The 25,166-nt window shown below is 43.1% G+C and overlaps 1 protein-coding gene across 4 annotated transcripts in view; it reads right to left on the bottom strand.

Moving 5' to 3' along the window:
• Window positions 1-25,166, bottom strand: part of Foxo1 (forkhead box O1) — a 78,260-nt gene that overhangs the window by 14,378 nt on the left and 38,716 nt on the right. Inside the window, exon 2 of one of the 4 annotated variants that reach the window (XM_087635792.1) lies at window positions 24,444-24,683. The exons of 2 other annotated variants lie outside the window; for them this stretch is intronic. Coding sequence is in view for 1 of the 2 variants with exons in the window: in XM_087635780.1 (XP_087491906.1) it covers window positions 1,740-1,790 (51 nt within the window). In the remaining variant the exon portion in view is untranslated. Of the gene's footprint in view, window positions 1-1,739; window positions 2,422-24,443; window positions 24,684-25,166 lie in introns of those variants that run through there. One more of the 4 variants, XM_087635780.1, reaches the window with a different exon arrangement.

Genomic DNA, 25,166 nt, shown 5'->3' with positions numbered 1-25,166 from the left:
CACACCCCCCCTTACACACTGTTGGCAATGTAGTCCAAACCATGAATTAGTCTTACCAGTTAGCTCATTATATGTGAGTCTGAGCTAGGTATGTCACAGTCACAGAGATCCTCTGAGCATGTTTGGAAAACACAAAGTCTACCATAAATGTAAAAATGCTAACAATTCCAAGCATATTAAGAGACTGCATCAAGATGTGTTTATACATTTATTTTGTTTAACTTTTTGAGACCATCTTGGCCTTGGCATTCTTGAACCTGCTTCTATCTCCTACGAATCAGAATCACCAGTTGGCACCACCATGCTCATCTCCATCTATTACTTTCATTACCAAGAAAAGTAACTTATTTACATCCAGCCACTAACATTATAATGCATAGTCAGAATCGTAAATGACCAAACACAAGCTTCCTTCACTGAGACCATCTTCCTTTCTACAAAAGCCAGCCATTTTTTCATTGTCCAAATTTACATACGTACGTACATACGTACGTACATACGTACGTACATGTACGTATGTATGTATCTGTATGTTAATGTACAGATCTCTTGTTAGTAAAACATCTGCTACAGGAGATGTGGTTTGTCCGTGTGATAGATTAGTCTTGGGGATGTGGATGAGCACTGAAAAGGCAGGGGACCTTTAAGGAGTGCCCATGAATGGCAGATGGTCTGCTCCTCCTCCTCCTCCCTGTACTATGAAATGCAGATCTCAGGGGAGTGAGAATGGCTGGGTGGGATGGCGCAGTAGGCAAAGACAGTTGTCTATAAGCCCAATGACCTAAGCTTGATTGATCCCTGGATCCTACATTGTAGACAACCCATGCCCCCAAAATTGTTCTGCCCTCTTCCATGTATCCACCCACCCCCAACACACACACACACACACACACACACACACACACACACACACACACAGTAATTAAAAAGAAGACTGCTGTCTCCAACTTGAAACACATCTTTGGTCTAAGAATGTCAGTGTAGCCTGTGTGAAGAGGATAGGCTCCAGGCACAGGGCCACCCTTAACACTGCCAAACTGAAAATGGTGTGGGTTTATGTTCAATTGGCCTTCATCTTTTGTCTCATGACTTATGAGACTAGGCTCTGTTCCCCCTTACCCACCCTCACATTTAAAATGGAGATGCTGGAGTGGAGACTATTTGTTGAAAACAAGTTTAAAAACCTCCCTTCGTGATGTCTACTGTTTTCAAACATTTTATTCTTCTCAACACCTGGCACACAAACTCAGCTCTAACATTGTGATGGTTCATTTTTGTTTCTTGAGGTTATTATCTAGGAGTGCCCAAATCTTTCAGGTGTTTTTGAACAGCTTAAAGGAAATCAGGTAAATAATGCCTTACAACGTAACATCGACTTATTTATCACAAATGGACATATTGACAACAAACTCTGGTAGGCTCCTGAAAAGAATCTAAGATCAAGACAGACTCATGGCTGGCCTGGACCAGTGAGTCTCAATGGAGATGGGCGTCCTCCTCAGTTCCCTCATGCAGCTTTGTGAAGTGCACGGGCAGAATTCAACTGTAAAAGCTAGTGGCAGTGGCAGGGACCTTCCTCAGCTGAGAGCTCGCCTGCCCGCCTGTCATGAGGAGGCCTGTCCTCTGACGTCATTCCTCTGTTCCTCCACAAAGCAGGGACACCCAAAAGTCACAGCTATCATCAAACAAAGAGACTCTAAGAAATAGCTCAAATATTTTGTAACTGTAGGTCAACTCACGATGACAGCTGAGCATGTGCCGAGAGGGAGCGCCCGATTCACTCCCGTCATTTCAGTTGTTAGTTGGATGTGGTAGTGCAGATGCAGCACCAATGTTGGGGTGGCTTCAGCAGAGGATTCTGGCTTCTAGCATATGACCCTATCTCACAAAATAACAAGTAAAAGATTTCTATCTCTGGGATTCAAAAACGGATACAAAAAAACTTGTGACACATAAAGGCCTGCAACAACTTCACTTGGATGAGAAGCAAGTTGGTTTTGGAACAGGGACGGAAGACTGTGAATCAGTTCTAAGATACTGTATTTGGTTTGCGTCTTCACTGCAAAGTAACGCCATGTCATATCATTTCTGTCTGGTCTAAGGAAACTTACTTCAAGATGGAGAAGTAGATGGGAAGAACTGACTCCTGAAAACTGGCCTTAGACCTCCACACCTGACCTTTTTGGAAGCTCCCCATTAAATGACAAGACAACAGTTTAAAGTCAAGTTGAATGTTAAGTATTTCTTAGAAGGTGGCGGCAGTGAGGATGTTGTGTGGGGGAAGGTGCTTCGTCATGCACCGCACTAAGTGCACAGGATCGGCCTGGTCTGGTGCAGGTATGAAACCTCAGGTGCAACACCTGCCAAGCACCTTTACCTATCGACCTGATAAATGCCCCCCTAGAATGCTGGTTCTGCAGCAGAGAGAGAATGTTAGTGGGTTCTATTTAAATTCCCCTTTGGTATAACATAACAGAGGCAGAGGCTGCCACTGACAGGACAAACACTATCTGTGGCCAGCTTGTGGTCAGGCCTGTCTCCACTGACAAACAGCTCCCAGCAGTGACCATCTAAGTGTGCCCTGTGGGCTCCCTGTTTCCCAAAGAACACATTTTTCTTTAACCATCAAGAGAGAGCTCTCCCTCCTCTAGTACTTCCAACATGAAACAGCCCACCATGGTCTAGCATTCTTTCGTGTGTGCTTCAGAAGTAATGGCTCCTTTTGTGGTGAAGAGAATTCATTTAAGGAAGCCTACTTGAGATATAAACTTAAACGAGGTTTATTTATTTTTAAAATAAAGCTCTGATAAATTGTTTTGTGCTAATTTATATATAAAGCAAAGAAAACTAAACAAACTGCATTATTAATTTACAGCTTTTTGTTTTGTAGGTATAGAGGTTAGACAGGTTAATAACCTGCCAGTGTGTGCAAGTACAAACACACAGATGTCGTTTCTCTAACTGCTCTTCATGACCTACTATATTACAAAACCAACATCTAGTGGCACGTATCTTAGAAAAAAGAGATCTAATAGGTGCTAATCAAGACAGGGATTATGATGAAAATACATTATGTACATGTATAAAAGATTGTAATAGAACTCATATATAATTAATATATGCTAATAAAAGTGGTTTTAAGAGCTTTAACCCTGACTTTATCTTCTTTGTAGTCGTGACTTTGGATAATTTTTTTTAATCTTATGTTTTGCTTTCTTGCCTGCCCTAACTGCCCACAAGAGATATTAACTGTAATAGACACAAGTGTTTCAAAGGCATTTGTGAGATTAAGTATACCCAGAGCAGAAGGGGGGTCTCCAGCTGGAGTGCCTCAGAATTGCCCAAGTTTCTTATCAAAGAGCACACACACCTGACCTCGGTACCTAAGAAGCCTGAGTATTGTGTGGACCTTGATGGCAGAAATGAGAGAGTGGAGCCTATTGGTCTGTGAAGGACAAAGACAACCCAGTCAATGCAAGCATGTCCCACTACTGACTGGGAAGGAGTCATCTGCCCTTCCCCAAACACAAGAAACTAGGCTAATGTCAATGACTCTAATAGAAAAACGGACCAATTCTCTTCTGCCTCTTTAAGAGCTTATGTTAAACTGTTTAACTGATTGGCTGAAAAGGCAGAATGATACAAAGAATCTTAAAACATCCAGCACAAATAGCAAAACAGCCACGACTGCAACAATATTCAGAGAAAGGAATGTCATTATGCATTGGTTAAGTGGTGGATTCTGGGGTCATGGGAATTAAGCCCAGAAGAAAAGGAGCCCACAGGCAGGCTTTCCCCTCAGTGACAAATAGAACAAATCTGGGCAAAATGGCTTCTGATTCTATGAAGTTTCTGTATATCTGAGAGTGGGCATCAACCACAACATCTTTACTACAACATGACATCTCTATTACATACCATTTACTGCAAGAAAAATAAATGAAATTCTTTTATTTAAAATTATCTTTAAAACCTCTTAAAATTAAATGTGTCTCTGGCACATGCATATGACAAGCATGGGAGGTCAAAGAGCAGTTTGTGGCAGTCAAGTTTCTCTGCCAACATGTGCATCTTGGAAATCCAATGCATGTCCCACGTGTAGCAGGTGTCTAACTCACTAAGCCATGTCCCAGCCCAAATCTTTAAAAAGAATTATATATACATATATATTTATTTATACTTCAAGTTATTCCTTGCCATCTGCACAGATGTACACAATGTATCTTGATCTAGTCCTCCATTTTCCCCAGCACACCCCTCTCACCTCAGCAATGACAAGCCTCTGTACAGTGAATGTACTGAGAACTTTTACTATGTAGTTTACCTCTGTGGATGTTTGTCCTGCTGCTGTGAAAACATTAATTCATGTGTAACTTTCATAGACAGAATAGTGTAGAAAAAAAACCAAAAGAACAAAAAAGTCCTATCCCCTTTCCTCAATCATTCAGAAACAGTGCCTATCAAACAGAACAATGCGGTGAAACACACCTATGAATTTGTACACTCATAAAATCAAACAAGAATATGATGTATGCATCATTAAGCAGAAGCTGTCCTTTGCAAACTGTATCCAAGGTTTTTACTTTTCTAAGAAACAGCAGACATTCTGCAAGCTGAGAGGAGGAAGAAGTTTACAGAGCCTGTGAAGATAAACACCCACTCACCATTACCCCCCCCCCCCTTTGGCAAACCAGTATGTCAGATAAACCCAGACTCCGCTGCTCTCCAAGCTTCTATCTCCCCATGTGCACTTAACACCTATTACAGTACTGGGGCCAGATTTCAAACCTCCTAGTATTACCCCCTTCATGTCGCTGGCACATGGTCCACAGAGCCCACACAGGACCTTGTTCTTGTGCTTATGTGACAGTAATAGCAGGGGACAGAAGCTGCAACCTCTCAGCCACAGCCCCACTGGGCACATGCTTCAGGACCACACTGTGCTTGGTTAGGCAGACATAGGCCTTAGCTTAGGCCAGGACACCAACACGTTTGATACCACTGTAAGAGAAGACTGAGGCTGGGACAGAGCAAACCTAAAGCCAAACACACACACACTTTGTTGGAGGGTACAGAAAAGACCACTATCTCATCTGGGTAGTGTATCGGGTGCCAAAACATGCTAAAGAGGACAAGGAATCTTGGGCTGTGACCCCTTCCCCATTACCCCTGAAGAGAGTGCTTCAGAGGCACAGCAAGCACACAGAGCCACACAGCCTTCCTAGTTACTGCTGAGACACAGGCTGTGACCCCCAAGAGTCAGGAGAATGTGAAGGGGCTTCCCTTATACAACAGCATGAATCTGTGTTCAAACTTGTAAACCAGCTGCTCCTTGGTCAGTCACCCTTTCATCACCAACAGAACTTAAATTAGCCCCCATCTGCTTCCTGTTTGATGCTACGTATTTCAACTGTCACCTGTTTGGATTAAAGTGGACCAACTGCACTCACTGTGAGCAGAAACAATTCCTCTTATGAAATTGCAATTGATATCATAAGTAATACAGGACTAGTCAACTAATAATTTCCCACAATGCCAATGCTCTATACTAAAAAGGCAACAAAACTCCCCATCAGCTTCTTGTATCTCTCCCATTTTCAAAGCTTCCTTCCACTGCAATTTGGAAAGGTTTTCAATCTGTATGGCTTTGATTTCCTGCTTTTAGTGTTGACTATGAGACCTGGAAAATTTTCAAAAATATAATGCTTTAAAAAAAAAGAAAATTAAATTACTGAATGAGATTTGTACTAAGTAACAACTTTGTGAGTTAAAAGAGGCTCGGCAGTTTTACAAAGGACTTCAGGGCCCACATCCATCAGCTCAGCCATGGCCCAGGCTTCAGAAAGCAGCCCCAGAACCTCTGCTCTGAACTTAGTGGCTGCCAAAAGGCAGGAGTTCTAGCTGCTCTGACTCCTGGTAAGGCTGACACAGATGAGCCAGTGGAGCAGCACTCGGAAGCTTCAAGCACATCCCCGAGACTGCGATACCACACAACTCACCTTTGCAGAAGCTACAAACCTCAAGGCCGGGAGCTCTACTTCCCATCTTCAAACTGCTCAGCTCACCTACGTTGTCAGCACCCAAACATAACTGCCTCTCACCCAGGGCCTCGCCCAGGGCTTCCTAAGACCAACCCTTACCCCATTCCCCCATCACAAGACAGTTTCTCCTCCTGCTACTCCCAACCCAATTACCTAACACAACTAATCAAATTTCCTTTTCCTCAGCTTCAAACTGAGCGGTTACCAGTCGAGGCAATGACAGGAAAGCTTTATAGAGACATTCCGATACTAGGATTCAATTGGTATGGAGTAAGACCTGGAATCTGTACTAAATATCCATTGGGTTTAGACAGCTTCATGTGCAAGACTCTTTTCAGCGCAGCCATGCTATTCCACATGACTGTGTTTCACAGGAAGAAAAGTGAATATGAGCACATGGCCGTCAACTCTGCGAAGCATGAGGTTAGCAGAACTCTTTACTAGTCAGTATCAAACAGTAAAAGGAATTTACTAGATGTTTAAGAAGGGATATCCTTGAATACAATCATGAGGCAGTGGATGGAAGCCAGTGTATTCTGAAGTCATCACTGTTTTTCAGAAAGAACACTAGAAGCGACATTAATGAATGCGGAATGCCAAACTCACCTTTCAATTTCCTGGAATTGTCTTCCCCCGCTTTCCCTTTTAATGTGCAGTGTTTCCTTTCAACACAGAGCTAGCTAACTTCACACCGGAGTCTGAGAAGATCACAGCTGCTTATGCCAACCAGCAAAAACCTGCCTGGGTGGGAGAAAGCTATCCGAGCCAGTCCAAGCCCAGCCAATCACATCAGTTCACACTCTCACAAAAATGAAGGAAGATATTAAGGAATAAATTGTTTTGTTATTGTTGTTTTGTTTTTGCTTTTTAAAATAACCACTATCACCAACATCCAAATTTTTCTGTATTTCTGAAAACCCAGCCAACTTAGGTTAAAGGTGAGATTCATATTTGAGGAAATGAAGTGGAATTAACTTTCATGAGATTGGAGCTTTGCAGACAACTAGTTATGGGGTCCCACAGGGTCAGAAAATTGGCCTTCCCACCTTAAACAGCCAAATATAAGTATCAAACTATCATGTCTAGTCTGTCACTGAGGACTTAAAGTGTTTCTCAGAGCTGCCTGGTTTACTGTGTAATTTTAACTAGTTCCATGTCTGAGACCAAGAGTGACTACTGACTTAACTAGCTAAATCCTCTGCCGTGTCTTTAAGCAGACTGTGAAGTCCCTTCCCGTTTCTGTCCCAGGATGACTATTCCATATATGGATGCATTCACCTCTCTCCTGACTTCAGGGCTGTGGCCAACACTTGAAGGTCATGGAAAAATGTGGGCTGCCCCAGGCTAAAACTCTAGATCACAATCCATAAAGTCATAAAAATCTACTTAGAGACTCAGGGCCAGCACTTTTGAAGGCTAAGTGTGACACTGTTCTGTAAGGTACTGAGTTATGTGTGTACATGTACTGAGTCATACTGTCATACAGTATACGTCATACTGTCATACATGTACTGAGTCAGATAGGCCCTCACTGTGCATCAGGCTGGAAAGAAAGTGCAAAAGCCAGAAACAGAAGAAAACATACTACTTCCTACATGACGATGTGCTTTCTCCTTCTAAACAGTTTTGTGACGAAGTTCCAGCAAATGGCAGTGAGACCTCATGCCCAGTTTCTAGAGACCCCACACTCCCGCTACAGGGCTTTGTGCAGAGCTCTGCCAGGTGTTTGGTGGCCTCCATGACAGTTTAACTTTCAAAGCCAGGACAGTGAAGGACACCAGGAGAGAACAGTGGTGCAGTGTCACATTTGACAATTTTTGTAACTAAGTGCTATGGACACAGCACAGTTCAATCATGTTTTGTCCCTCACACTCATGCTAAGAAGGTGAGTCACAGACTGTGGTGATTAGAGAATGGCATCTGAAAAGGGACTAGACTAGGTCACAGGTGCAGAAAACCCAAGACTGATTCCTGGTGACTTACAGAAGACATACTTATACAACATGATGGGACACAGAGAAGGAAGGAGTGCCCGCGTCACCAGACCTTGTAACACGCTCTGTGGACTTCCAGCCTCCCAAACTGTGAGATAAACCTATATATATATATATATATATATATATATATATATATATATATATATATATATTTTTTTTTTATGAAGTGGCTGCCTTTCTTCTTCATTATGTGTAAAGTTGACTCACATGCCCACTAGTTTCTGAGTGCATTCATGTTTTCAGTCAAAAGAGCTTGGCGCGTTATAACCTTACAGAGTACATCTTAAAAGAAGTCCCAAGTAAACATTCTGTGTCAGCACAAGCGCCATCATTCCTCTCAGCAGGTACAGAACTGATTTGCAGTCAGGACAAGGGAGGCAGGCCTCAGGCAAGCACGAATAAATAAATGTGGATTATGCTTACAGGTGAGTTAAGGAGAGACAATGAACAACCCTGTACTGGAAACACGGCTGCTGCGTGTTTTAAACTCAAGATTACACTACCACTTAAGGTATCCCCCCCCCCCCGCTATTTTGCTCAGCACATTATAAAACTGAATCTAGGACTGAAATAGCAGATTGCCTCAAGAGCAAACGACAATATTTGTACCAGAGATGCTGGCAACCAGCAGTACAGATGGGTTTTTGCACAACCATCTTCAAACTGGGGCTCTAAGAATAACTCCACCCACAGCACCAACGTTGAGCTGATGGATCCTGTCAGAAGGGCTTATTATTCCACACTTTTCTCCTACCACCTGCTTGCATGTGTACCTGCCTGACCTCAGCCTAGAAGGGCTCCAAACAAAGAAACAGTGGAGACCACAGTTAAAGGTAGGCATTAAAAGGCAGTGGGAGCTTTGATTATTCGCAGAAGACACAAAAATGACAAGCAAAAAATCCTAATTATCCAAATTGACTAGAAAAGTTTAATCTTTTCCTTTCAAACACAAATAAGGAAGGAAGGAGAAAAGGATAAATGAGCAAGCGAACCCCAAATGTCATTTATCTCGCTAAAAGTTGGATTACCCTGGATTGAAGAGTCAATTAAAAACTACTGTTTGGGGGTAAGGGAGGACCGCAGAACAGAAAACAGAGGGGTATGAATATTAGCCATAAAGATCATAAGCATGGCTCAAAGCATCTCCTTCTAAAGCTGCAGAAAGCCACCCTTCCACAAAGGTGTGGATCACTTTCTGTCCTGTAGGCTTCTGCCCTGGTTCTCAGTTCTTCCCCCATTCCTTTTCAATTTCTACCACATGTTCTGGAAAGGCAAACACAACAAAAATCTTTCCTTACACAGACACTTACTACGAATCTATCCAATTAAAGTGCTGTCTTTAGTTAGCAGCTGAGGTATTCTGCCCTCATCTCTAAAACTGAATTTGGGTGAATGAAATGGCTTCCAGCCTCTGTAAGACTTCAGGTTGATTCCCTAGGGCAAGCCATGGGGCATCCCTTCTGAATGAGAACCAAAAAATAACTTTTTCTAGACAGAGATGATTTTTACACTATTGGACATAGAAAGTACGTTATCAGTGAGGTCTGGGGATATTAAGCATTGAACAATTAACAGAAGGTTCAGCCATTTATCAGCCAAATGGAATACTCCACTTTTGTACAAACCCATTTAAAGTACAGCAGCTACGTGTAGAAAAACATAGAACTCATTTTTACCCTGTCCAAATGGTAGGGTGTCCCTCGAACAGGCCAAACAAAAGTCCCTCAACCATCTGCCCAACAAGGCCAGAGGCGTCTGTAAAGCAGAGCCGCCTAGTTCACTAGCAAGACTCGCTTCTGTGCCAGCACCTGAACACTGCAAGAGAATCTCAAGTGAGACAAGCTGGAACCCACACTCCTTTCTCTCTTGTCCACCAAGTAGAAACAAAAGAAAAATGGCTCCACTCCTTCATAACTGCCAAACCAAAACATCTAACAGAATCAAGACCATGAAACAATTTTTACTCGAACACATCTTACATCTTTGTATTCAAGGGAAACTTATTAAGCTAACAGGTGACCATAAGATGAAGCCCAAAACCCAAAACTGGGTGAGAAATAGGCCTAGTATTCTGCTTTACATACATACATACATACATACATACATACATACATACATACATACATACAAACAAACAAGACTCCTAAGAACATATTCCCATACCCTAACACAGAGAACGCACGTGAACAACATCTAGAGACTGAGAGACTCTCGAGCACTCTTTGAGGCAGGGTCTCACAGTGTAGACCTGGCTGGCCTGGAGCTTGAACTCAAAGATTGGCTTGCTTCTACCTCCTGAGTGCTGGCATTAAAGCCGTGCATCTCCGTGCCCAGCTGGAGCATCCATCCAGTCCTAAATGCGCTGTTGTCATCAACCCCTCCCCTTCAGACCCTGGGAGCTACAGGGCAGGAGGTGGAGTTGAGGACAGCTCTGAGGGAACTGTCTTCCAGATGTAACAGGACTGACAGACATGTGAACTCAGGCTGTGGCAGCACACATAAGTTCAAACCAGCCGGGGTCCCAGGACTGAGAGTGGGAAGGGGACATGGGTGCTTCTACCCCCACCTCTAACCAGGAAGCAGTTTGCAATTTATGTCTGCTAGCAAAGGGAAAAAATGCTTCCTCCAACAGGTGTCGCAGGCACATCAATCACACCGCAGAGCAGGCCAAGTGTACAGGAGTAGTTGGCAAATGCAAAACAAACCATGCTCTTTTGAGGACTTTTTGTCTTGTTTTAGCATTTTTTTATCTTGCTGGTTTGTGAGGATTCTGGTTTGTTTTTTTGTTTGTTTGTTTCTCAGAGTGAGGAGGGGAATATAAAACTCGGTGGACATGCTGGGAGGGAGGGATAGGGGGAGGAAAAATATGATCAAATTGTATTTATTGGACTCAAAAATTTAAATAGAAAAAACAAAAAAGATGGAACCATTTAAAAGGACTAGAACACAATAAAATTTCCTCTATTCCCTTCATCTATTAACTCCAAAGTCCAGGTTTACTCAAGCCAAGCCTTAAATAAATCTTCAATGAAGTCAAGTGGGCACATATGTGACTTTTCTAATCACTAAATTTACACTAAATCAGTAACAAGCAGAGCAAGCAGAAACGCTCTCAAAGTACCAGTGATACCTACTGTCCTTAAGACAGGTGGTGACTGACGGAAGTGTAAAGACACGAGGCAAACACACCACGGAATATTACTCAGCTATGAAAAGGACAACGCCCTTTTAACCCATTTAAACATGGGCAGACTGAAGCACATTATATTAAGCCAAGACAGATACAGTCTCATCAGGGTATGCAATATAAAAACGCTGGTTTCAACAGACGCAGAAAGAGCAGTGTTACTGGAGGTCAGGAGGGCCTTAGGCAGAAAGTATCAAATTATAGCTTAAAGGGGGGAACCTTCTGGGTGGCAGGCTGACAAAACATGAGGATAATATGCTGAGTATTTCAGTAAAGACCGTCAATGCTTTTGAAAGGATATTTAAGAGACCAGATATTCTTTTTTTTTCCCTGACTTGAACATTACACAATGCAAGTATATGGACACACTTACCTGGTGCCTCTTAAATGTGTACAATTTTTATGTCAATTAAAAAAATGACAGCAAGAATGTGCATTAAAAGAAATGTCAAACATTTCTATCCTTATAAACAACTCAATACAACGCTTGCCAATTTCAAAGAAGAGACTGGCACAAAATTTGCATTTCTATCCCAAGTAAGACCTTCTTTTCCAATTAGGACATGGGAAACTAAAAAAAGTACAGTCTGTATTATTTTAAAAACCAATTTAGTTAATTTTTTATTTACTTAGAATTCAAGGCTTGCTAAAAATAGACAGTACACAGTAGTAAGTGTCACTAAACCAGAAGTACTGCAAAGTAAAGAGCTATTTCAGAGTTAAACTCAAAGATCTGTGTTGTAAAATATTTGGTTTCTGTTATTCTCTCAACACTCAATTTGGAAAGAGGAAACATGCTCCAGTTTGGGTAATTAACCAGTAACATAAGTCAAATAATGACTCTACTACCTCCTAAAGAAATCAGAACAGATCATCAAGTCTTTCAAAGCGATCTCACAGCGTCACTGCAGCCTGGTTTGGAGCCGGGACACAGGAAATGTGTGTTGCACGTGTGCAGCAGGGCAGCTCTCAGAGCTCTGCTGGCTCGGGGTGGGCTGCACAGAGCTCACAGTCTCTGGGCCAGTCCTTGGAGCATGCCTAGACAGTGCCCAAACCAAAATATTTAAGGCTGCTCAGAAACAAAGAGGTGAGGAAGGAAATAGCATAGAGGAGTTACAAAAGCCTTGCTCTTTTGTCAAAGTGCAATTACGGGGGGGGGGGTGGCGGGGGGGGGGGGGAGTTTTCCTGGAAGTCTATATATCAAAATGAGCCCTTAAGATTCCTGCCCTACCCCTTGAATAACACCTCTGAAACAAGTCTTCAATATACTCTTTAGATGCTGTCACCTCTGTGGTAGCAGGATGGCTCAGTAGGAGCGGACACTTGCTGTGAGGCCTGACCACAGGATCAACCCCCAGAGCCCACACAATGGAAGGAGCACTGGCTCCTCAGAGTCCCCCAGCTATGCCTGGACCTGTGCATACAATAGGTACTAAAATGTAACAAAATGTTTTCTAAGATGTCATTTCTGTCCAAGAGTAAGCCTCAATAGCATAAAATGACCAATTAGGTCTATTCTTACATAACAATGAGCTGGATTGAGTAGCATCTTGTGTCTAAGCCAAGTAAAGCAAACAAGGCTACAGGAAGAGCCTCCACTGTGGCCTAAGGACAGTCAGCTTCTGCTGAGACTCAGGGCTACTTCTTACATGAAGACTCTAGGGGGCCACTGTCCCCGAAACACTCCCCCCCCCAAAATGATCATTCCTCAAAATGCACCTCCTCCCAGATTTAAGTCAAGGGTATGAGAGACACTTGTCATTTGACAAGGGTACAGAGGAGAGAGATTGCCTTAAGTTTCCCCTTTTCTTGCCAACCTTGGAAAGAGGCATGGGGTCTAAGACAGGAAGCTGCCCGGGCAGCTAAGAACCAGGAGGCATTCTCCAGCCAGTAACTTGCTAGAGCCTTTTTGCTACTCAGTGTCCTATTCAACTTAGAATATAAGAAACTTTAAACGCTACCAACACCAGAATTAAGAAATTAGGGAAGGCCCTTTCTTAGTAACCCAACCAAAAGAGAGGAAATAAGGGTGGTGTTCTGTACCAACAAGTGATGGTCCCAGAGAGAGAACATGGGAGCTCACAACCAGAACTCTGAAATGCCAAGCATGAACCAATGCTAACACAGAGCCAGAACTCCAAAGGCTCTATCTAATTCAGTCTGCCGACACAAATTTGCTCTCTGCAAAGGCCCAGTAGGCACAGAAGTGACACACACTAAGAGCCATTCCACTTTTAACAATATACCTACCACAAGGAAAGCCTTCTCTGCAGCTTTTCTCTAAATCAATTACAAGTAAACTGATGCGAGGGCAGCAGGATACTTCATCTGACGTTTTGGTGGGACACTCACAGTCAGATTTTAAAAACTATTAACTGTTAAGATCATATCTTTCCAGCTAAATTCTACTTCATACACTGGCTTTTTAACAGTCTCTTGGGTTTAATCACTGTCTCTCTACAGTCCACCCCTCTCCTTTCTGGTTTTAACATCTGTGTATAAAAAGCATGATGCTCTCCGGCTCTAAGAAACCTTAGATGGGACTGGCAGTGCCACTCTGCAGTCCACTGAGGAGAAGGAATGGCTGGTAACTTGCTGCTGCCCTACAGTGATGGGGACAGTTTTCTGGTTAGAGATTCCACTTGAACACATGGTACTAAGACTTCCTCCCACAGGCTGAGAAAGAAAACTCAGCTCAGACCAACTGAAGAGGGGCCACAGTGGAGAGTAACAACCTAGGCTGAGGCCTAGGACAGGTTTCTAGAGCCAGCCTTCCTACCTAGCTGGTAAGCAGAGCTCCCCAAACATTAGTTATCTAAAGAATCCTCGGGGTTCCAGTAAAATCTACTACAATATAGCAGACAACCCGGGCTTTATATCCTGAGATAATCTGCACTTGGGGATGCATTTGAGGTACCCTGTCACCACAACACATACCATTTTATAAAAGCTGACTTAAGACTTCCTAACTTCGCTAACAAAGAGTTAAGTCAACTCCAGTCCGCCTCCTAAACATGGGGAAATGAGTACAAAGGTACTAGTGCCTTGATAAAAGGTTTCTCGGTTTCTTCTCCTGGCTCCGTGATAACATATCCTGAGACAAAAGGAACTAGGCAGAGAAAGGGTTTACAGAGGCATATTTACAAGTTACAGCCCACCACTGGAGGATGTCAGAGACAAGAGGTTAAGAAAGAACATGGCTTACACATAGTCACATTTTGTTAATGCTTTTCTACCCAGCCTTTCCCTTTTTAACAAGCTTCTGTTAACAGTGCCCTGTGACACAGTTGGGACTGTCATTACCAAGGAGAAGCCACTGAAACTCTACCATGTAGACTTGGGACCTTTCCCTCATTCTCTGAGATCTTCCCACTAGGGAGGTGATAGGAACACGACAATGGCTGCTAGCAGAACTTCCATGTAATCCCTACACAGGTCTGATACTCAAGTCTCCTGGGCTTGTTTTTCTTAGTTTGAGGTACACTCACAAAAGGCCAGAACCTAAAAATGAGAGCCCGTCACCATCTGGCCAACTTAACCATGGCCTCTACAAGGCCTCTGTCTGAATGTAAATGGCAACTCTGAGCTACTAGGAAGCCACAGAGCTGCATTTTAAGGGCCAGAGAGACTGTCAGCAAGTGAAGCTCTTGCTGAGCAAGCCTTGTGCATATCTACCAGCCCCTTTCTGGATGGTGTGAAAGCCTCTCTCCTCTCTCCATGGCATGAACGCCATCCCCAGCTAAAGGGCCTTTCAGAAGTCCTAGTGCCTAGGAGACTGGTGCTATAAAATCCTCACTAACAAAGTTAACGAGCAGTCTGGTACTTCAGAACCCAAACAGAAAGTTGTGTGCCCAGGAGCCAGTGGGCAGAGCCCTGTCCTTCCTGCTCACCAGGTTAAAGCTGGCAGGAGTGTGAGGGATCCATTCCCAGAAGGCTCTGCTCTCCCAACTTCAGAGTCGGGTTCTAGGTTTAATCTGTACTGTCTCTCTGTTTCAAACCAAGCTGTCAGAGGTTGAAGACAGTCAAGCCATTCTCTAGAGAATTGAAAAGAATAGGAGAAATCAGGAGGCTGCCACTAGGGACAAATGGAAACCTGCTACAGTGAGTGGGCAGGCACGCTGCTGTAAGCCTGGCTCACTTTAGCTTACTGGGGATATTTTGTCAAGCTGTGTCTGGGGTACAGTAACAAATGCTGTGGAACTTCTTGGTTTAGTTTTGGAAGTGTTCACAAACAATACTTATTTCTATATTTCTTTTCATAAACACTCTGATTAAATTTATATCCCTTTCCATTGGTATATTATTTGGAAGAGGGAGCAAAACTAATGAAATCATCAGGCATGGTGGTTCACTTATTTAATTAGTACCAGTGCTCTGGAGGCTGAGGCAGGTGAATCTTGGTAAGTTCAAAGCTGGCCTGGTCTACATAGTAAGTTCCAAACCAGTGAGGTCTTCTCAAACAAACAAACAAAACAACACTCCAACAAAACTGACTAGTCTGATCTGCTGTTACAGAGGGGGAAGTCAAGCACAGAATACTCAAACTTAAGTGCTCATCGTTTCTTGAACAGACTATTTACATAGTCATGGCTCCCGTAGACTGGGGTAGTTTTGTAAGTTCAGTTCCTGTTCTGCTCTTCACACGTCCCATCTCTAAAGCGTTCACTCCTGGACTACTGCAAGCATGGCACAAGGACTAGCAGCTTAGGCAGGACCTTGGAGCCAGTCTAGATGTTTAGGAGCCATCTAAAACAGTATTTCATTATTTAAACAAGTTAGGGTAATTTTAAGAGTTCTGTTAAAAGGATTTTCCTATGCTAACTAAAAACCCCACCTTAAAAAGTGATGTTGCTAGGCACGTTACTGTAACATATAGTCCATGTCCAAAACATTCCTGCAGTATGTTGCTATGCACATTACTGTAACATACGGTACATGTCCTGCACTAAGTTGTACCATGCTCACCTGTAAGTCCTCTTTTCAAGGATGCTCCCTACAAACGAGCACTGTGAGTGTGTGTCTGTAGTCTTAGCACCTGGAAGGTGAGTCAAGAACACCTCACCAGCCCAAGGTGCAAAGACACACCTCTCTAACAAAACAACCCCCCCCCGCCCCCAAGGCAGGGTTTCTCTGTGTAGCCCTGGCTATCCTTGAATTCAGAGCTCCACCTGACTCTGCCTCCTGAGTGCAGGGAGAAAAGCTGTGCACCACCATCACCCAGCAACAAAATCCTTCTTTATTATCTAAAATACCTCTGGACAAGAAATCTTGAGCTTGCCTTCAGTACTTTGTTTTTATGATGACTGTGCGCGTGTGCACGTGTGCGCGTGTGTGTGGTTAGCTGTGCATGCCACCACACCTGGAGGGAGGTGAGGACAGCTCTTGTGGAACTGCTTCTCTTCTTCTGGGGACCTAACTCAAGTCACAAGGCTTGCTCGGTAATGACTTTTACCTGCCGACAATCTCTCTGACCCTTAAGTACTTTAAAAATATATGCAAACAGTTAAGAGGTAACTGCTTAATTTATTAAGTCACACTTCCACCATTTCTACTGGAGATCAAAATCACCACAAACAAAATACACCATAATCATAAATAAAAGCAAATAGCCATCAAACAAAATATACTAATAGCAATAAACCTCCAGTGAGTGGCACAGTGAAAGCCAACAGAACCTCTCTGGCCCAGGATACAGCTCACGGTGAAGTGGTGTCTTGAATTCTGTCCCAGCGCTGCCAGTCTGCAAATCCTAACCATATTCAGTCAGTCTAGGAAGGGAGTAAGTCATCTGTGCATCTCCAACTGACAAGCACCTTTTCCTTCTTTCAAGAGACAGGTATTCCCTTACAACAAGCCAGTCACCACCTTCAGCACTGTATAAGTAACAACACATAAGCCGCTTGACAGCATTTTAGATGCTGAGCACAAACCCTTTTTCACTGAGGTTTAATTTATACAACACTCAGAAACGCCAGTGTGACCAGGCAGTTCCTGAGCAGCTGTCTGCAGCTGCTACGAAGATCGTTCTTGAAACTCTATTATTTAAGGGGTCTGCAACCCCTTAGGATAAACAACAATACCAACCAACCAGACCCCTCCCCCACCCCCATCTCCCAAAGACTAAACCACCATCCCAAGAGTACACAGAGATGGACCTATGGCTCCAGCTGCAGAGGGTGGCCTTGTCAGGCATCAATTCGAAGAGGGGCCCTTGGTCCCGTCAAGTCTCCATGCCCCAGTATAGGGGAATGTAAGGTTGGGAGGTAGGAGGGAGTAGGTAGGTGGATGGGGGAGCACCCTCATAAACAGGGGGAGGGAAGATGGGATAGTGTGTTTCTGGAAGGGAAACAGGGAAAGGGGATAACACTTAAAATGTAAATAAAAAATAGCCAACTTAAAAAAACAGTGCTAGCATACATCCTTTTTCACACACAGAGTTATGGGCTGTGTGCCTTCTGGAGCCTGGTTTCTTTTTCTGAAGAGCAGTATGATTGCAAAGAAGAGATAAATAAAATATCCAGTATGGAGGGCACCTCCAAGGTAGCAGAGTAGGGAATGGTTGCTAGAAGGATGTAAGAAGGCAAACTCAGGAAAAGGGGTTAAATGGTCTTGGACTTTATTTTTCAGGCAGTGCCACATGTCAAGATGTGAGGGGACAAGTGACAGAAGGAAAGCAAAGCCATGTGTGTGCTCTTCCTAGAGCAGAGAGCACTCAAAACAGGAAGACTAGAGTGTGATCAGGTGTGAAATGAAACCATGTGGTGCAGGGTAGAGAAGGCAGAGGGAACTGGTAGTTTCCTAGGCTCTTAACACTGAAAACCATTAAAAAAAAAAGTAGTAGTGAATACTATTCACACTATTCGTGCAACAGTGGTAAGCAACAGAAACCAGAAAAAAAGCTGAGGAAGAGATGTGGAGACAGCAACAGTGGAGGCTTGGACAGGCAGAACTGCACAGGCCTCCAAAGACGGCTTGTGGATATTGGGGTGTCAGGCTGATTGCTATGAGAGCAAAGCACTACCATGAAACGAGAGCACACAACAGGGCGGGGACGGACGTAGTGGGACAAGGATAAAAACAAGGCAGCTTCAGGGCAAGCAACACCTCTGCACAAGGTTGCTCAGTCTAAAGATGCCTGTTCTCAAGCCCCATTCTGACTGCCGAGTCACAGTCAGAGACACAAGGGTTCTGCATCTTGCTCAGTCTTCCAGTTCCTTTAGGGTATGCTAAACTTAGTAAATTACTGTTTGGGAAGACTAAATAGTACCCCAGTACTCTCAAAGAGTTAATGGGGCTTCCAAACTCTAATTTAGTCCTAGCATAATTCTGGTATGTCAGCTCTCACCTAATTTACAAATCACCAGTGAGATTTAAAGCACTCCACTAAACTTTCTGGTTCAACTGCATTTAACAAATTCTTCATTTAGGTTTCTTCATGCATCTTAAGATGATTTCAACCAATGAACAGCACTCCCTTCACCAAGAAATCCTCTACAAATCAAAGGTGGAAAGGGACCAAGTTGGTGATTCATGTTTGTGGTCCCAGCACTCAGGAAGCTGAGGGACAATGGTCACAAGGTCCAGTCCAGCCTGGGGTACACAACTGTTACAAAAATAAGGAACTAAGTACCATGAATCCAGGTGGGATCTAAGACTACTGTATGTGAAGTGACTCCCTTCTTTGCACCCGTCTCCCATCTCTCCGTACTGCATTAACTTCCCTGCATGAGGAAATAAAAATAAACTTGCTCATTAAGGCAGTCTGGAAGGCATTAAATGAGAATTCAAGAGGAGGTGTGTTTCTCTGAATAGGTAAAACAAAACGACGAAAGGAGAATTTAGCTCTAAGGCAACTGGGTTCTAAAGCATCCCTCTTCTTCGGGTCAGAGAACACAATTTCTGTTGCAGTTCAGACTTGCTTTGACCTTCCTACACAATCTGGGATGACTCTGAATTTATGATCCTATAGTCTCCACCTCCAAAGCACTGGGAATATAGACATGTGTCACCAAGCTGACTGTCACCGCTTATGCGGTGCTGGGGACTAAAACCAGGCAGGCCTTTATGAATGCCAGGCAAACACTCTACCAACTGAACTAGACCCTAGCCCTTTTCTTTAGTAGTCAGCTTGAGGAACTGGCAAGATGGCTCAACAAGTAAGGATGCTTGCTTGTCAGGCCTGGCTGCCAGAGTTTGATCCCTGGAACCCACTTCAAACATTAAAGGAGAGAATGAATTCTACAAAGTTGTTCTTCAATCTCCTAGACCTCCAGACATGTGACACGGCTGACCCAAATGCACATGTTCACATGCACATGTGCGTGTGCGCGCGCGCACGCACACACACACACACACACACACACACATACACAGAGGCTCAGGTCCTAACTCTAGTTCAGTGGGACCCGACACCCTCTTCTGAACATCAGGCATGCACACAGCACACACGCATTCATGCAGGTAAAACACTCAAACACATAAAACAAAATCTCTTTTTAAAAACAACTAAGATTAATCTGCTCAAGTCACATGGCCAAGGTATTGTACATATTCATTGGTTGAACTTATTTCTGTACATCAAAATCAAGTTTGCAAGTGCTAGCACATTAAGCAGTTACTTTTAAATAGTAATGTACAGAAAAAGAGAAAACACTCCTAAAACATTATTTTCAGTTTAAAATGTTCTAGTCTGCTTTTGATTTTTAATTACCCACACAAATTTAAAACCAAACTTGCTGAAGCCATCAAACAAATCTGAACAAGTCTAGCCTTCTGATCTACTTATCACATTAAACACGTCGGCACTTTCTCTAACACACATGCCCAGGATGATCGAGACTTTTGCTTTACTGTTTATTATTATCGTGTAAAACTGTACAACCATAATTGAAAGACTTCTCATACATGCAGGCATAGTTCAGTGATGGAGGACTTGATTAACACACTCAGGGTAAGACCGGTTTGGGGGAAAAGAATCAAGCTCTTCAGTCCTAGACAAGCATGGCAGCACACGTGTAACCCCGGCACCCGGGAGGCTGAGGCAGGAGAATCAAGTGAAGAGCTTGTGTTGCTACAAAGCAAGTGAGAGGCTTGCTTACATGGTGAAAGATTAGGAAGGATATGAATACATTTCCTACGGTAACAAAATTACATATGCATAGCTTTTAGCACCATGATGCACTGGGTGAAAACACACAGCAGAATCTATGAAAGGAACTAATTAACATTTTGAACTTAAAAACTGAGTCTCCAAATTCACCAACCAACTTACATTTTAATTCTAAAGATTACACTTTCTTTCCCTTATGTCCTAAAGGCAAATCTGAGCACAAGAGCACAAGAGTAGGACATGAACAACTAAGGAACAGGGGGTTTGGGCTTTTAAATCAGTCTCTCAGTCTCTCTGTTTCTGTCTCTGTCTCTCTCTGTCTCTCTGTGTCTCTCTCACGCACTCGCCCTTAACCAAAAATTCCACTATGTTTGCTTACGAGAATTTTTCATAAGATGAATACAAGCTTTTAATGGAAAACTGTAAAAGCTCACCTTTTTTGTTTCTCTCTAGTGTCACTTTGGAGGAATTATGCCCAATTTCAAGCATAAGACATTAGATGTGGAGGGTAGAAGATATATATTTAACATATTTGTTCAAGAATCATATTTCATAGGTGACACAGAAGTGAGAAAAACGCCTCATGAGCAAATACAGCCCTTTTGATGCCCATGCTTTCTGTTCGTGATCATTTACATTACAACTGTTTCCATTTCACTCCATTACGTTGAGTTCCGTTCTGTCCAGCAGGCTGATTTGCAAACCCCCAACACACCAGTTAGTCACTGAAGGCCATTCTAGGCTTTCCAGGATCATGACAGAGACCTATCTGGCACATGTGAAGACCCCAGACACATCTGTGGGACAAACTAAGCTCTACAGTTGTTGATATTAAAGATGGACATGAAGACAAATGCCGAACACATCCACTCACTGCCTCAGTAAGTTACGTCACTTTAAGGGGGTTTGAAGCTGGCTGGAGACTTCATCAGTTTTCATCTGTGGCACTGGCAATTAATTGTCCCTTAAGGTTCTTTAAACTGTTCATGATGACTGCTCCTTTATTTGTACATACTTTAAATCAATTTCATCATTACGCCATGAGAAGAAATGGAACAATTCTCAAATAAAATAGGTTAGATAAAGCATTCAGCAGTTAGCATTATTTTGTGTATGTGTGTTTTGCCTGCCTGCACTAATTTCACTGGTAGAATGCATGGAGGCGGGAAGATAGGGTCAGAGTTCCTGAAACTGGAGCTACAGTTGGTTGTGAGATACAAGGTGGATGCTGGGTCATCTGGGAAAACATTCAGTGCTCTTAACTGCTGAGCCATTTCTCCAGGTCCAAATAATAGACAGATAATAGTATTATTATTGATGTTATTATTACATAAAGGTGTGGTGGTCCATGCCCTTAATCCTAGCACTCAGGATGCAGAAGCAGGTGGCTTTACACCAAGGCTAAAACAGAGATACTGTCTCAAAAAACTAATGAACAACAACAACAAAAAGAACGAGTGTCCTTACAAAGGCAGAGCTGGTCCCAGAGCAACTAGAAGGAAGCTGCCAGTCCAGCTCACGCAGCTCACCCTCCTCCCCAAGAGGGGCTGGAAGGAACCGGCGGTTGAGTATGCTTAGTGCTAGGGAACAGACACCAGGTAGGGAGGGCAACCAGAGAGGACAAAATCAAAGACAGCTTCAGCATGTTTTGTTTCCCTTGTCTTTTAAAGACACCATGCATGTATGTGCATGATCTGCATGTCTGGTGCCCTTAGATGTCAAAAAAAAGGCTGTCAGGTGCCCTGGAGCTGCTGTTAGAGAGGGCTGTCAGGTACCTTGTGGGTACTGGGCACTGAACTCGGGTCTTAACTGCTGTGCCACTTCTCTTGCCTCCAGGATGTTTTAATAATGCAGTCTGTACTGACTGTGATAGAAACAATCGTTGCAATTTCTCTTTAAAAATAAAACAAAAACCCAACACTCACTACCTAAGAAGTTCTGCTAGCTAGTTTTTTAAGTCCACTTGATATAAGCTGGGGTCACCTCGGGAGATAGAATTTTAAGAATCCCCCCCCCCCCCATAATACTGGCTGGTAGGCAAGCTCGCAAGGCATCTTTCTAATTGACGACATCTCCCATAGCTTACTGGTGGTGGTGGTGGTGGTGGGTGCTGGAAGAAAGCAGGCTGAGCAAAGTCATAGGAGCACACATTTCTCCCATGGCCTCTGTATCAGCTCCTGCCAAGACTTCCTGTGATGACGTGAAGACCTATAATCAAATACTGCCTCCCCAGCCCCAGCCCCAGCCCCGGAGGTGTTTTTGGTCAGGTTGTTTCATCACAGCATAAAAACTGAGACAGAAGAAGCAGTAAAATCAATTCTTTCGATGTGCATGAGTGGAGTATGCCTTTAACCCAGCACTCTGAGATAGAACTCAGGTGGATCTTAGTACATTTAAGGACAATCTAGTCTAGAAAGTGAGTTTCAGGAAGCCAGAGACTATCTCAACAAACAAAACAATTAATAGTGCAGAGTGCTCGATTTTACTGTTCATACAAACCCTTTGGCAAACACAGAATGATAATCGTATATGTAAATGTTAATCAATGTATACATATGACCACGTGTAACTTCCAATTATCTCACAAGTAGCTTGATATCAGTAAGTTTAAAATTCCACTTATATTTGGAATATACAGTATGGATTATATGTCGTTATATAAACATGTTTAATCTCCCCATTTATATCAGAATTGTTTAAGATGCCTCAAGCCAATCATGAAATTGGCACCAGGCAAGATACCAGGTGACCAGCAGAGAACGGCAGAGAGATACCTATGTCTACTATAGACACTGGGAGGCAACGCTACTCACCACAGCTGGTCTCTGGTGAGAGTATTCTTCTTTGAAAAATGTTGCAACAGGAAAAATAAGATTTTTTATCTCTTTATTCTTTAGTTTGCAAATATTGTTATCCCTATAGTTGTATGCATGAGAGCAAGCCACCTGCCACCAGACTGAGACACTGTTTTCTTCCAGATAAAACTATGTGTATTTATTTAATGTTACAGAGGGCAAACCAGTTAGACATCAGCTTCCTCTTTCTAGAATTCAGCTGGTTCTCTCATCTGACCTATATTATTTCCTTTGGAAGTCAGCCTCTGGAATGCAGATATTGCTATGAATAATCACATTTGTTAAACTCCATAGAAACCTGGAGTCTTTGTCTTTAGAACTTAAAAACTAGTATTTATTTCTTTAATCAAACAAAAGTAGGAAATGAAGTTTTCCTTATTTACTCTTTATTTATCAGATTTAAAGCTGAATCCATGGCTGGGAACTTGGAAGGGGACAGTGAGCACAAGCCCAGCCTGGGCTCTGACGTGAGCAGACTGCTGCTGAGGACAACACACGGGTTCAATTCCCAGCACCCACACGGTGGCTCACAACTCTAACAGGGAACCTAGAAGTCCTGGGCTTCTGGGGGGACGACACACTCAGGACAGAAATATACATTATACATATAAAACAAAAGTAAACTTCAAAAAACTTTAAAAATCTACACTAACTTTGTAAGTGCAAGGACTGGGCAGATGTGGCACAGCACTGCAATCCCAGCAACAAGGCCTGAGCTACAATGACGCCTGTCTCGGCACAACCTAAACGGCAAGTTACAGCAACTCAGGAAAAGAATTATAAGTTAAACGCCAAGCAAAAAAAAACCCAAAAAGATGGTGTCTTACTCCTGTAATTTTAGCTCTCCATGTAAAGGATAAGGACTTCTCTGAGTTCAAGGCTGGCCTGGGCTACAAGGCTGTCTGTCTGTCTTCAAAAAAACAAGTGAACAAGCATGATGGACTAAGTGGCTACCCAGTATGCACAAAGTTCTAGATTTGATACCCAGAACAGTAAAACAAACATTTATACATGTACATACATGGATGTATAAATATGAGCTCTCAGCTCAACTGGTCTTCATTTTAAGTCATCAAAGAACTGTAGATGCTCTCACAATTCTCAGTGCCGCAGTCCCTCAGTCAGTATTTTACACTTGTCATCTCTCAACATACAGAGGCTCTGTTCTCAGCAGTTCTCTACTTTCTAATGCCACTGGGGAGACGTGAGCCTCAACCTCTGTCCCATCTTCAACAGCGCTCCGCCCACGCTTACCTGTTCTCCCCATTAGACTGCTATTTGCTATGTTGCTGTCACGATGCTGAAACTCCATCTGTGCTGCAGTGTTCATCGTTAGCATGGCTCCTCTCTCTGTCCTGCATTCGCCATGGTATGCTGCAGCTAACCAGTTTGCTACAAACAGTAGCTTCAATCCCCGGCGTCCATGTAAATGCTGTGTGTGAGCATTCAGAAGCAAGTTCTGTAGGCAGTGAGGAGGAGGGCATTCGGGGCTTCCTGGTCATGGTTAGGGAGAAACACTCAGAAGAGTGATAGAGCAGAGAATCCAGTATCCTCCATTGGCTTCCAAATACAAGCACTCGTGTACACTTTTAAAACACACATGACAAAGATACCACACATTCAGACAAACATGTAAAATAAAAAATTTAAATGATTCTTATGATCAGTTGACAACTATTTAAAGGCAGTTAAGAATCAACCTTATAATCTAGAATCAGCAAACGTGGCACAAAAGGAAAACTGCTCTGACACAGTGATACAGGGAGTCACTAAAGGCATCTTCCACTCAGCCACACTACAGTCAAAACAATTTTCTAAATATTATTAACTGAAATAAAGCAAATATTACAATCTCAAAACATCCGATCTCAAAACATCCATTACTTTGGTGACCAAGCTGATAATTGTCCATACCAAGCTTCTTTCTGTGGTTCTTCACTCCTAACATGCACACCTGCTTGGCTGCCTAGGTAGTGA

The sequence above is a fragment of the Rattus norvegicus genome, chromosome 2, assembly GCF_021556685.1.
Source record: "Rattus norvegicus strain SHRSP/BbbUtx chromosome 2, alternate assembly SHRSP_T2T, whole genome shotgun sequence".
NCBI lineage: Eukaryota > Metazoa > Chordata > Mammalia > Rodentia > Muridae > Rattus > Rattus norvegicus.
The sequence above is the reverse complement of the archived record's forward strand: the minus strand, read 5'-3'. Positions and strand labels throughout refer to the sequence as shown.